General features: G+C 40.7%; 1 protein-coding gene across 13 annotated transcripts in view; it reads right to left on the bottom strand.

Annotated features, from left to right (window-relative positions):
- Positions 1-10,780, bottom strand: part of tpd52l2b (tpd52 like 2b) — a 30,211-nt gene extending 19,431 nt beyond the window's left edge. For 2 of the 13 annotated variants that reach the window (XM_071472282.1, XM_071472287.1), the window contains exons 1-3: positions 8,441-8,691; positions 4,824-4,981; positions 3,015-3,163 (exon numbers count right to left, since the gene is read on the bottom strand). In XM_071472282.1, coding sequence (XP_071328383.1) covers positions 3,015-3,163; positions 4,824-4,981; positions 8,441-8,459 — 326 coding nt within the window. In that variant the 5' untranslated portion in view covers positions 8,460-8,691. Of the gene's footprint in view, positions 1-3,014; positions 3,164-4,823; positions 4,982-8,440; positions 8,721-9,041; positions 9,138-9,609; positions 9,765-9,867 lie in introns of those variants that run through there. The other 11 variants (XM_071472289.1, XM_071472290.1, XM_071472285.1 and 8 more) reach the window with 10 other exon arrangements.
- Positions 10,781-14,306: the final 3,526 nt, after the last annotated feature.

The following is a 14,306-nucleotide window of genomic DNA, read 5'->3' as shown; positions in this document are numbered from 1 at the left end:
TTCATCGAGGATGGCTCACTGTTGCTGTAAATGGAGCAATCTCAGATCCGATCTGACATTATTCAAGCATTAAAATTCTCTCCTTTGTTTGTCTAACTTGCTGGAAAAATGCTTGTGTCCTTCAGCAAAAAAAGACTCTAAAGCACAAAATTTACAAATGCACGACCGTTTTTTGGTGTATACACAGAGATGTTAGTGACTAGAATATTAAAGTGTTATCTTTACACAGCACAATAGTTTCACCTTATTTTGAATTCTCTCCAGATCCAGTCTGTTTTATCACAGTGTGGTTGATGTACATACACTATAGTGGACAGTTTAAAATGCTCCTCATCTGTAATGAGTCTAAGAAGTCTGGTCATGTCCTGTATTCCAGAACCAACATTATTCAAGTGTCAGACGAACCTGTTGAATCTGACAAACTAATGAAGTCAGACATTATATTTAATGACGTGCTAATAAAGACTATAAAACTCTCATATAAAACCATCAAATGAAATATAAAACATGCTGAATTACGTACTTGTTTCCTAAATAAGGCAACTGATAATTGTCCAGATAGATTACGTAGGGTTAAGATGAACTTTATTGATCCCTGTGGACGGAGTTAAGTAAATCCATCATCAGAAATGATCTTTTCCTGATTTTCAATTGTATGATTTTACCAAGAAGTTTGTGTGTGCTCATTAAGATTCTTCAAACCACCGCTCCCTGTGTGAGCACCTCCTGCAGAGGTTATTAACTGCAGCTGCTCAATTAATCTTATCTCAACATTTTAGTGACTAAATTACCTGTTAAAATCTGATGATGATGAGGCATTACATTTAATAGACAGAGCAGCTGCTGTGTTTGAAGAAGACGTTCCCATGAGAACGAAAAACTGCAGTTTAATATTTGTGACGAGCTGGATTAACAGTCTGATGACACAGCACCTTCACTGCTGCCTCCGTTTTATCTGTTCAATAGGTGTGACATCATCCTGTGTAAGCGAAGCTCTGCAGAAAGTAACCTGAAGTCTTGTGAAGCCTGGATGCATCAGCACAATATGAGTCACTTTGGCTCTTTCTGATAACTGTTACTATCAGAGAGTGACAGCAGGGAGTGCTGATTCAAGAGTCACCTCACTGTACTGTGAAGTCATCAGGGGTAAAAACTGGTACTTTCTGTGATGTATTTTAAAAGGTTGTCATTTCTGGTGGACTTCAGGAGGAACAAGCCCCTGCCCTCTCCTGTCTGCATCAGTGGGACGGATGTGGATTTAGTGGCCTCATACAAGTACCTGGGTGTAACACTGGACAATAAACTGGACTGGTCCACCAATACAGAGGCCATCTACAAGAAGGGTCAGAGCCGGCTTTACTTCTTGAGGAGGCTCAGGTCTTTTCATGTCTGCAACAAGATGCTGCAGATGTTCTATCAGTCAGTTGTGGCGAGCACCAACTTCTTTGCTGCGGTGTCCTGGGGTGCGGGCATCAAGGCAAAGGACACCAACAGACTGAACAAACTCATCAAAAAGGCAGAGTCTGTTGTTGGCTCTAAACTTGTCACCCTGGAGGAGGTGGTGGAGGAAAGGATGCTGGCAAAACTGCTGGCAATCATGGACAATCCCTCTCACCCCTCCACAAAGCACTGGACAAGCTGAAGAGCAGTTTCAGCAACAGACTCATCCAACCCCGCTGCTCTAAGGAACAATACAGGAAATTGTTCCTAACTACTGTAATCAGACAGTACAACTCATCTACCAGAGCCAAGATGACACAAGATGACCTGTCACCCTTTGCACTCTAAATCATCACAACACTCCACACCAAATGCTAAGCGTATTGATATTATATATCATATTCATACAATATTTGTATCCTTCTTTTTGCACTTTCTATTTACATATGCATATTCATAGTATATTATCATTTATGGTATTTATATCTTGCCATTCTGTATTTTTATTTCTATTCTGTCTTACCTCAGTATTCTATTCAATTCTATTTTTGTATTCTAATACACCGGACTGCTGTAACAACCTAATTTCCCTTCGGGGATGAATAAAGTCATCTATCTATCTATCTATCTATCTATCTATCTATCTATCTATCTTTCTTTCTTTCTTTCTTTCTAATAGTCTGATCTGACTCAGCTACTTACCAAAACCAAAACCAAAACGGGATAAAGTAAAGTAAAAATCTTACTCATATCTTTTTAAAGGTTTTTCTATAGATTTTATTTTTTTTATTTGCCAAGATTTTCTGTCCACATCTCACAGGTACATTGCTTACTGCTGTATTGCAGTAAAAGTAGAGCACCATCATTTTGACCAAGATAAAACAACAATACATTTTTAGCATTGAACAACTAAACCTCTGACAAGGTTTTGAGTCAGATCAAAAAGCACAGCCTCCTCATTTGTTTGAGTGAGGCCACAGGGGGCTCCGGCAAAATGACGAAGAGTTCAACCAATCCTAAATCGTCCAGCAACAACAGCCTGTGCAGTCACTAATATTTGCAAGGGAACATTCTGCTATTACTTTGTAAAGTAAATGTAATTCTACTCTTTACTTTCCTGAAACAAAGGGGTAAATAACTGTCACATTGATAATCCTTTTTCATAATATTATGAACCACAATGCAATGTTTTGGCAAGTCTTCGTTCTCATGAATCTATTATCTGGAACGGGACTTCCTAGAAAGCATCTCACTGTCTCACTGGTACTTGAAGCAACAGGCCCAGACTCTCACCATGCCTCATGTTTTTCCAGGGCACTGCTGTTTTTAGTCTAAACAATCACTGAGACTCTGAGAGCTGCAGATGTCAAATGCAAACAAAATAATAATTTCATCTTGGTCAGAATGGCAAAGTGCTCAAATCTTACTGGTTACAACAGCAGCTTTACGTAACAAACCTTGATTTAACATAAATTGGTATTGAATACTTTTTAGACCACTGAAGGACTTGACAAGGAAAATCAAGCATCTCTCTAAGACCAACATAATATCTGAAGAGTCTGACTGATACATACGCGTTGGAGGTCTGTACATCTTGCCAGCTCTTGGTCAGGTTCTGCCTGAGTTCGTTGAGCGGGCTGAGCCCAAGTTTCCTCTTCAGCTCTGCGGCGTGTCTCTCTTTGGCTGATAAAACCTGACGCAGAGTGTTGATCTCCTCGTCCACCTGAAACACAACAGAGACAGAGTTCAGTCTGGAGTTTCCTCTTCGCTCCTGATGCTCTGTCAATTTTCAGCTCGTCTCTTTTCTAGATTCCTAGAAGGGGAAGGATATTTACATTCTACTAAGAAAAGCATAGATATTTGCTATCATCCACTGCAGGATCAAATTCAAATCATCCTCTCTGCTCTGAGTCATGTTTGAAAATGTCTTCACTCCCACTGCTAAAGAAGTTCATTTTGTTTTCCCACCTCTGTGATGATCTCATGTTGTCAGGATGCCTGGCTCTCCTTGCACACAAGTGTTGCTCAGCAAAGACAGGCCAAGAAACCTCAACCAACATGTGCATTTACAATTAAACCAATGCAATGCAGCCATTGCTGTTATTAATTACAGATGTGATTATGACAAGTCTGAATGTCTGTGGAGACGAGGGCCTATTGTACATAGTCAATAAAATGTTAAAATGTGACATAATGAAGCTGAAGAGTTAATTGATGTCAAACTTATTTGCAAAGCACATTTTGACTGAAATACTTTTGACCAGGGGGGCTTTAGTCTATCCAGCAATCATACATATTAGTTTTTCATAATGATACAATAGGAGAAAATGTATCAGGGAAACATGAAATAAAGGCAAGGATTATGGTTAAAAATGAGGAAAGGAATCAAGTATAGACATATATTAACATCTCAGCACTTTATAAATAATATAAAATAAATAATTAAGTCTCTTGTAAGTCAGGTTGCTCCTGTAAGCTTTTATTCAACCAAACACAGTCTTCCACAGACCTGAGAAAACCTGTGTTGGCTCAAAATGTCAGTAATAAAGTGTAAGGAAGCTCTGATCCCACTGAGGACACAAAACACATGTGACTTTTATGTCCTATGGCATAGGTGTCAAACTCTGGCCCGCGGGCCAAATTTGGCCCGCAGTGTAATTATATTTGGCCCGCGAGACAATACCAAATGACTACTAGAGCTGGCCCGCCGGTATTATACAGCATATGTATCGCTAATACTACTGCCATGCTCTGGGGCAAACGCCTTGCGAGCAGAGTGCAGTACGACACGATAACTACAAATCTCAGAATGCTCTGCTGGGGTTTGGCGCGTCAATCAGGACAACACCCATAAACGCCTCATGCTTACTACTGGCACCGTGCTACCCCTCCCAAAAATGGGAAGAAAAAAAAAGGCAGAAAATAGGAGTAACATTATTATTAGTTCATTGATTTATTGTTGTTATTTTATTTTTAAATTTATTATTAGCCTGTGGAAAAAGGTTACTGTTGAAATCTAAATCAGAAAGCTGCAAATAAACAAAGAGGCATACGATTTTTATTTAAATTTTATTTAAGAAATGAATGCCATTGATGTGTTTTTTTAATTTGAAATTCAGTTTTGCATGTGTGCAATATTAAGTTATATATTGTATAGTATTAAGCTTTGCTTGTTTCATATTCAATGTTCAAGCAAAACTTGTTTGGGTCCATATGAAAAGGTTCATTGTTATATCTGGAGGAAGATTTTTTCAATAAATATCAATGTTGGCCCGCGACTTTGTCCAAGTTTTAAATTTTGGCCCACTGTGTATTTGAGTTTCACACCCCTGTCCTATGGTTACATGTAGACACCTGGTGATTTGGAAACACCTGGGCCTTACCTTGGTGAGCTCAGTGCGGAGCTCCTCGGCCTCTTCCTCCGTCAGGCCAAGCGGAAGAGGGTTGGCCGAGTTCCCCATCGCTCCCTCCACCGGCACATCAGCCAGGCTGTCTGAATGATCCACACTGAGGCCCTTGTTAGGAGAGTTCAGGTTGATATCTGGGAGGATGACGAAGAGGCAGGGCGACAAAAAGCAGAGAGTAAGGTGAAGAATATGAGACGTTAATGGGAGAGAGGCAGCACAAGGGCAAACACACACACACACTTAAACCAGTTGAAATGTTAAAAGCCAGGAGTGGTTTATCAGACGATCCCTCTCAGTATCTATTTCAGTGACACATAGAAAATGTGGCCAGGAAGAGGCTAGTGTTGCCAGCAGGAGCTATCTGACAGGAAGAGAAAGAGACAATTAGCAGAGCCAAGGGTTGAACTGCACCCTGGGAGAGTAGCTTAAGGTCTAGGGATGATAAGGTTTTATTGATTCCGAAGCAATTATTGATTCTGTTTATCGGTCTGATTCTTGATTGATTCCTGATAAATTTTCTGTCTGGAAGAAAGTAGGCCTACACAGGTTTTCAGCATCAATGCAACTGGTTTATTTTTAACCCTAACCCTACTCTGTAGTAACAGAGTTTAAAAATGCACTGTGACTCAGGTGTGTACTGTTAAACCACTGTTTTCATTTAGGTTTTCTTAGACAAAGTTAGACAAGTAAAAATCTGCTACACCGGCCTGTGTGGTGCTAATGTTATTATAGTGTGTCATATACATGGCATTCCTGCTAGCACTGTCATCATCCATCTTTGTGATTTGAAGCCATATTTTGGGCTGTTTCTTCGTCACTGGATCCTCTGTCCAAGAGCAATTACTGCTGTCACTTTCTTAACACAGGAGCACCAGCTTTAACTAGACCAGACAAACAAAGAGGAAACTATTTAAGAAAATTGAGAACAAAAGCACATTTAGATCCAATCTATGTAAACTTCCATTAATCCAGAGATATCTGACAGCACAAAAACGCCAGTTTAAAGACTGAAACCTGCCACTGTGACGACTTCTGACAATGAGCACATCTTGCATCGTTCACCTGAGGACACCAGCTTAAGTTTGGCAGCTACAGGAGCTTGGCACAGACAGAGCTGGCATGGAGGACAACAGGACACAATAAGGGAAAGAAAAGAGCCACTGCCTGAAACACTGGCTGAAATTAGACTTTGTGCTGTTGTAGTCCAACAATCAAACAGTATTTAAGTGGGCAAATCTATATGAAAGTTTAACTCATTCCCCACATTGCTTATAAACATTTTATACTGAAATCTTCTTTTTATTAAGCATGAAAGACAATTTAAATGCAACACTAAGTTCTCCATTAACTCCCTGATTGTGCAGTATCCACATCTACACAACTCACTACAAATCACACAACAGACAACAGTAGGAGAAACACATACTAAGTGCTGCGAAAGACCAAGACTATCATTATCTGCAGATAGGGACATTGTTTGTCTGAGTCTCAGCAATAACATCCGTATACAAGCTGGCAGGAGATATGACGGCTCCACCCTCAGGGTATATTGATTCAGTCAAGAGTGATTCAGACCAGCCCACAGAAAATAACAGCAGTGAAGTTAAAATAAGACAAGAGGGCTCATAACAGAATAGACAGAGGAATAACAGCAAAAAAAAAAAAAAAAATTTGTTTCTGAGATGTTAAATTTCAGATATTGTTTGGTTGTCATACTTTGTGTTATCACTTCTCCTTCAGATAGTCATTTCCTACACTTCCCAGGATGCCTTCTGACAACACCCAGTCACTCCAGGCTCTGCTGCTCCCGATCAAAAGTTAGTTGCACACAGAGGTTAAATGGTGTTTCATCTGATCTGTTAGCTAGCTGTCTAACCAGTCTGTGAACACTGAGGCGTGCATGTGATAACGGCCACACCCCTCACTTAACCCCCCCGCTGTTGCATTGCATTCTGGACTATTTTTATGCAGATGCATTTGTAGAAATGAGTCTCTATGTTTCTTCTATGATAGCTCTGTCTTTGTATGACATTTGCAAGTCTGAACAAAACGACAGCTCCATAAAAAAATTTCACACCAGACCTGACATTTACTCTGACAATATCGTGGAACCAGAAAATGACCAACACCTGTTAATATTATTCTTTTAGGATTAAGTTTTCCTTCAACAAACACTGACAGCGGTGTCATGTGAGAATGGATAAGTCAGGAAAAGTCCCTGGCTCAGCCTAACCCTAACCCTAAACAGTAGTAGCAGAAGGATTTAATGAGACAGACATGCCCTATTTAATGTCAGTTTGTCATACTTCAAGACAGACAAATGCAGGCAACCTTAATCACTTCCTAAAAACGCTCATTCTGAGGCACAGGAAGCCTGATACAACATGACATATCTATCATAGCCACTCACTATTACAAACTACAGGATACCGCCCTGGAAGTCTCTTTAGGACATCCCCAAAGGGAATTGGCAGCCATAATGCCCCAGAGACATACACTCAGTTGCCAATAAACACCTAGTTAAAACTAATGTGGTCTTATACAATAGACCTGCATTAAATCCTATCATCATGAAGGTTATAATGTTCAGTTTTTGTTAAATGTTTTTAGGAGGTGTTGATCCAACTGTCTCTATATTGTGTCTCAGGTTTCTGCTCAGCATAGATATGAGCAATATGATGATGTTCACTATCGGTGGTGGGAGAGATCTTGCCAGACTGTTGGGATTTATGTTTGGCTGGATTAGACAATTGTGGTCAGTGCTGCAGATTAATGAATAGAACTGTTTCGTGGCATTATTGGATTTATACAATATTTTGCATAAATTTGGCAAAAATATTACACAAGGTCAGGCTGGGTTATATGATGATGAAGCAGAAGAATCAGTGTTTGTTTCTATTGTGTTTCTATTTAACCACCTAGATATGCGCTATCACACGGAGCTTTCTGCTCATCTGAGGATGGAAGAAAAGCTTAGTCGATACAGTCAGGAATGGCAATGATAAAGCAGCAGCTAGTGTGCTAGCAACAAGGCTGTCATCACTGCTCAATGGGTCAGCAAACCTGGCTGCTGTTAGTTGATAAGTGTGATTAAGATTGCCTGAACTAACATACGTGTCCAGGTAGAAGACGAGGTGCAGACAAGTTGCGCTTTCGAAAGCCACCAAAACAAACTGCTAACACTTGCTAACATTAGTCTTCTTGTTTACAAGCACCGAGATGAGCTCGCTGTGCTTGAAGGGTTTTGTAAGACAGAAAAGATGATGTTGTTCACATCTTAGCAGAATTACTGCCAGTCATGTCAAATGAGACTGTGGTGGGAAGTTGGTAACATTAGTAACACGATCTTCACTTTGCTCTCCTCTGCACTTGCTGCTGCTGTCCCTGTCATTTACCAACGGGCCCGTCCGATCCTCACGACTGGACAATTATTATGACTTATCATTTCTTCTAAACAATATCAAACTTCCACACAAACAAAGCAGCAAAGAGATAAAGGTGCTGGCTACTTGGTGGTAGATTGATTTATCACAACAGTTTGCGTATTTCGAACACTAAGCTAAGCTATACGCTAAGCTAACAATTAACGTTACCTTGGCTTGCGGGATCCATGGCGTCGATTTGACAGAGCTGGAACTCCTTTTCAGTAAAAAGTTAAACTCGACTGGTGAAAAATGTGAATAGCAAACTATTAAAGTATGCTTTCCACTCGGTGTGAAAAAATCTTCCTGGTTTAAGTGATTGCTCCCACTCAGAGAAAGTCGTCGACAGGGACACACTGAACCCAGAACAGCCCAACAGCCAGCTAGGCACGTCCGGCGAGGAATTTCAAAATAAAGGCTTTGTGATACACTGCCTAATGATGGCGATGAAGAAGAATTGCTTTATCATTCACAGAACCCTGATTAACGCACCAAATATACTATTTACGTTTTTTAAAAAAGATATTTTTACTGAGCAAAGTCAGATCTGCATTCAGCATACGAATAAAGTATAAACAGTAAAAAAAAAAATTAATTAATTAATTTTAAAAAACCAGCAAACCAGAAAATCAAATGGGCCTTTTTATCACATCCCATTGATCCCACCCTCTACTCACTGCAATTGTAATATCAAGTCAAGATTTGTTGCTAAAGGACACTGAGCTTTCATGAGAAGTTGTTTGTACTTGTTGCCATGGTAACATCCACTCACCTGGATGTTTCTGCAGGTCTCCTCCAGCTCATCAATCAAAGCCTGGATTTTATCATTGACCGCCACTAGAGAGCTGACTCCTCCGCTTAGCTTATCCTGACAAACACGAGGAAACAATTAGTACTTTCAAGGTTCAAATTAGTCTGATTAAAGGTGAATTATTTTACATTTTAATCTCCATTGTTTAGTTTTTTGGGGTTTTTTTATGATTAAACCTCTTTATTGATTTTTTTCAGTTTACAAGCATATATTAAACACAAAATTAACACACATAATGTATAAGGAACATTAATACACAACATGCACATTCCTCAGTACAGACCCTTTTTTAAATTTATACATGTATTTTTTGTTTGTCTTATTTTATTGATTTTATTATGACAACATTTTATTTTTAAAGATATAAAGTTTGATTTGTTGATTGACTGATTTATAAATATATAGAAATAACTGACAGTATAAAAGCCAGAGAACATGAAAAACACTGGTATGATCCCATCAGACCAACTCTTCCTTCACACACACACACACACGCACACACACCACCGTGGAGTGTGTTATCATTCACCTTCTGCTGCTGGTAGATGTCTGCGGGGCCACCTGACAGGACTGATGGGCCCCGAACATGTTGCAGAGAGAACAGGTGGGAACCTGACAGGTGAGACAGTAGATGTTCACCGTCTAACCCTCATGGTCTGAGCATGTTGGCTGAGCAGGAGGGGGCTGGAGGGAGATGGAAGAAACACTCAGCTGGTAGTTTGTATAAATGGAGGAGCTGATTGTGTATATGTAATTAAATTGTGTGTCACCTGTGGTCTCTCCTCACCTAGTGGTGTTGCTGACTTCCTGTTTGTAGACATCAATGACGTTCTCCACCAGCAGGTTTCCTTGGAGGCCGTAGACGCACATAAAAACACAACAGTGATGGTTTCTGCATCAGCTGTGCATCTCCGTCTGCCTTTCAACACCCAGCAGTTGGAGATTGTTGTCATACAACACAGCTGCATGCTGGTATTTGAATAATTATCATCCTCCAAGTGTTTCCCAGGCACCCACTGCATTTACCACCATATCTGTATGTCTGTACATTATGTACTTTAGATGGGTGACAAATTAATAGAAAAACTACATATTGAACGTTGTCAAAGGAAATTTTAAATTGAAAGCAACTGGACTTGGTTATTTGTCTAGGAAAACGTTTCACCTCTCATCCAAGAGGCTTCATCAGTTCATGCTCGCATCTGACCAGGCTTTTGGTTTGAAAGAGGAGTGAAAGAAGCCATCTATGTAAAAGTAGAGAAACCATCCCTCAACAGGGCAGGAGGTCTCAGACACCACCTATCTCCAATTTACAATGCTGCCCTTTCATCCCTTCCCAAAACACTGTACTTAAAAAAGACACAATGTGAAACAAAACTGAACAAATGATAAGTGGTAATTTTAAACAAAGACAATGTAAAAAAAATGCTTTTGTGGGTGTTTGTGTACTGGTTCACAGTCAAACTCAGCATGTAACATTCCCAGGGTGTGACACTGACAAGTACAAAAAAGCCTTTGAACTTCAGTGTCACATACTTTGGGGAAACACACTGTGTTTTGCTCTGTATCAGTACACAGATGCTGACAAAACCATTTCTCTTTTAGTGTCTTTGCTTAACCTCAACACTAATTATTTGCTTATAGTTTTGATAGACAAGTCTCCACACAATTTATTCACATGCAGAAACTTGAATTTGTCATGCAGATTTTACAAGTTCACAAATCTTGATTTACAACTACAAACACTGGATTTATTTGTCAACATCACTTTACAAGTTCAAAATCATTTGGACACTAATTTGAGCCTACATAAGTATGGAGTGGAGTCATGCACATGACTTACCATTTCTTGCTGGTTGTGGGGGGCTGAAAGGTGTGGAACTGGCCTGACTTAGATTCTGGCATTCCTATGAAAACACACAATAGTAATTGCATTAAATAAAGTGACTTTCCATTGTAAAGCAAACAAGGACATTTTAAGCAGCTCTTCTCAATAATTCCAAAGTTTGGAGTTGTAAACCAACCATAGAATACCTGTAAAATAAATCTGCATGACAAATTTCTGAAATAATTGCTTATGCAGAAGAGATTTGTATTTAGGGGGAAAAAAAAGACTGAGTAAAATCTGAACAAAGATATCAACAACGATATCAGTAGGTAACACAAACACCGTCAAAGAAGAAAAGTGCTTTTGTGAGCATCTGTGTACAGACAGAGCAGAAATCTGCATGTAAATCTCAGTGATCAGTTCCCACAATGTGCATCATGCTGAAGTTACAAGTATGAATTTCTACCCTGTTTTACACATGAATTTGATTAGTCCAGTCACAATGTCTAAGTCCAATCAGAAGAGAGGTGGTTCATTACATTCATCTCCACCCCAGATCCTGAAAGTTGTACATTTTCAAGCCTGTGCCATCATCCATCTAAAAAAAATCCACCACACCTTTCAGGAGCTTCAGTAGAGATGAAGATAATGGAACCACCTGCCCCCTGGTTGGACCCTGCTTTGGGACTGCACTGTCCAATCAAATTCATGTGTTAAATAATTATATTTATTTATTTATTTAATAATAAATAATTCAAAATTCTCATTGTAACTTTAGCATCATACACAGTGTGGTAACCTTGCGCCTGAGTTTTACAAACACTTTTCTGTTCTGTGTCTGTACACAGATCTTTAAAAAAGCCCTTTTTCATTCATAGTGTCTTTTGTGTTACCTCAGAGACATCATTTGTTCATAGTTTTGATTCAGTCTTTAACAAATACAAATCTCTTCTACACATTCAAATTTTTCACATGCAGAAACTTTAATTCCTCCTGCAGATTTTACAGGTTGACAAAGGTTGATTTACACTTATAATGTTGTATTTTTTGTGAACATCACTTTACAAGTTCAATGTTGTTTTGATCAGCATTTCAGCTCATGTAAGTGTAGGGTGTAGTCATTCCCATGACTTCAATGACTTACTTTTTCTTGGTGGTTTCTGGGAGACCATAAGGTATGTTTGTGGCCTGAGTTGGATTCTGGCATTCCTATAAAAACACATAATAGTAATTGTATTAAACAAAAAGTCTTTCCGCTGCAGGACAGACAAGGACATTTTAAGCAGCTCTTCACAATACAATATAGAAATATAGTGAATCATTTTTACTTCAAATTCATTTTTCCCATTCCTAATCAAATTACAGTAATATGGCTTCTAATAAGTAGGTAGACTTACCAGTGATGAAGATAAAGATGAAGCTCTGAGTGTCTCTTACTAACCGTGACCTGCACACAGAAGCAGGGAGAACCTCACTGTGGCCATTGTGGTTGGATTGCAGCATCTGTGATAAGAAGGGATTTGTCTGCCTGGATAAGCACTTACTTCACACCCACTTGATCACATCCACCGAGGCAAGCGCGTCCAGCTAATCAATGTGCATGACAAGCAAAATCTTTTGGTTGACGGCAATACTAAATGTTTCTCTAATTTCAACAGGAAAGGGAGGAGCTTATCTTCCAGGCCAAACGTTTGGCAATCGCCAAAGAATTTGCTATTCTGCAACTAACAGACGGCGAGGCGCCGTTGGACATGTGCCAGCCCAAGGTACAAGTAGACCACCTGAGAAGCTCAACTCCCATCCCTCTCATGAGCCCGAACTCTGCACACAAAACCCAGGAATCATACAGTGAAGGCGCGTTCACAGACGAAGGCATCTGTTCAAACCTCACGTTGGACGAGAGTGACATCACCTGGCAGCCCTTTGCATCATCAACGTCATTTGTTTGTCGGCTTTGCCCCGCCAGAACTTCCTCCATCATTTCTCCTTCAGTGGCTCCAGTGCTTCCCCACACCTCGCACTCAACTAGCACGATCCCTGCAGCGGCCGCCCTGACTTGCACCTTGCACTTGATTAGCACGATCACCGCAGCGGCTGATCTAACTTCTCCCAGAGAAACGTCGACCTCATTGGATGCCCAGGCTGTGTCCTCCAAAGACTTTTGCCTCAGTGAAAACCCGGACGGGGGATTCAATGTCTCAATTCGCCAGTTTCTCCAGCCGAGCCGACTGCAGCCCCAGCTGCACAGCTGGGCACAGTTATGAGAGTTGGCCAGCAGGGTTGCCATGCTCGAGCGCACACTGATGGGAAGCCAGAAGGCCAACTCTGATGGCAGGAGGTTCAAAGAGCTCCAATGAACCCCGAGGTCGGTCCAGACGGGTGAGCATGTCAGGAAGGCCATGAAGCCTGGAACGCTGTACAAAAAAGTCATCAGTGACTTTTGGCACTTTCATCTGGGAACCCGGACGGGCCACAAGGACATCGATAACACACAGCAGTGCACCAGCCATTGCCTCTGGTACTGCCAGTACATGGTGGGTGGACTGCCCAAGAGCGCGATAAAGACGGACCCGAGATTCCTTGTTCGGATGGACAAGCTGTGGGGATATCCAGTCTACCTTAAGGGCAAGGGCTACATGCCAACAACTATAATGGTGATTAATGTGGGACTTTTCTACAAACACATCAATCACTCTTTCCTTACGCAAAGTAAGCTGAAGTCAGAAGATATAAGAAGGGTGCTCTATGAGCTCAAGAGGTTAAAAGCGGAGATCCACAGCCAGGTCATCGTCCATCAACAGTGGGTCAAGGCGCAAGAAGATGGGTAATTATTTTTATTTATTTATTTAACACTGTCTTGAACCATTGCACCTTTAGAAAAACATATTATTAAACCCATCTGTGTCTCTTCACCTACTCTCTTATCTCCACAGAAGAGAAGCTGGACTCGATCCAAGAGGTGGCGTTCTTGATTACGCCAAAGGAGGATTCCAGAAATTTTAGCCGTGCTTCCACAGACAGATGGGCTGCCAAACGGGCATGCAAAGCTGATGGGCTACATGATGGGATACTTCTGTATAATCAGTGGGCACAGGTCCGTGGTCCTTACCAATATGCTCCGGGAACACGTGGTCAATGCTGACAGGTGGATGGAGGGAAAACGCTTCCAGATACTAGTGAGTACAATTGCTCATCAGCTCTAAACATCAAATTATTCATGTTCTCCCATAGACGTGAATGGCTTCTTGCCATGTGTTAGGGTTAGGGTTAACCCTAAAACAAATGGTTTCCACACTACCCTTGGTGTACCCATCATGAAGCCCATCAACTTCCTGCACCTGGCCTGGTCAGACGCCGGCTTGAAGGGCCCGGTCAGCTTCAATGCAATCCATAGCAGC

The sequence above is a fragment of the Trachinotus anak genome, unplaced genomic scaffold, assembly GCF_046630095.1.
Source record: "Trachinotus anak isolate AG129_WGS33_773 ecotype Australia unplaced genomic scaffold, CSIRO_AGI_Tana_v1 ptg000037l, whole genome shotgun sequence".
Lineage (NCBI taxonomy): Eukaryota > Metazoa > Chordata > Actinopteri > Carangiformes > Carangidae > Trachinotus > Trachinotus anak.
The sequence above is the reverse complement of the archived record's forward strand: the minus strand, read 5'-3'. Positions and strand labels throughout refer to the sequence as shown.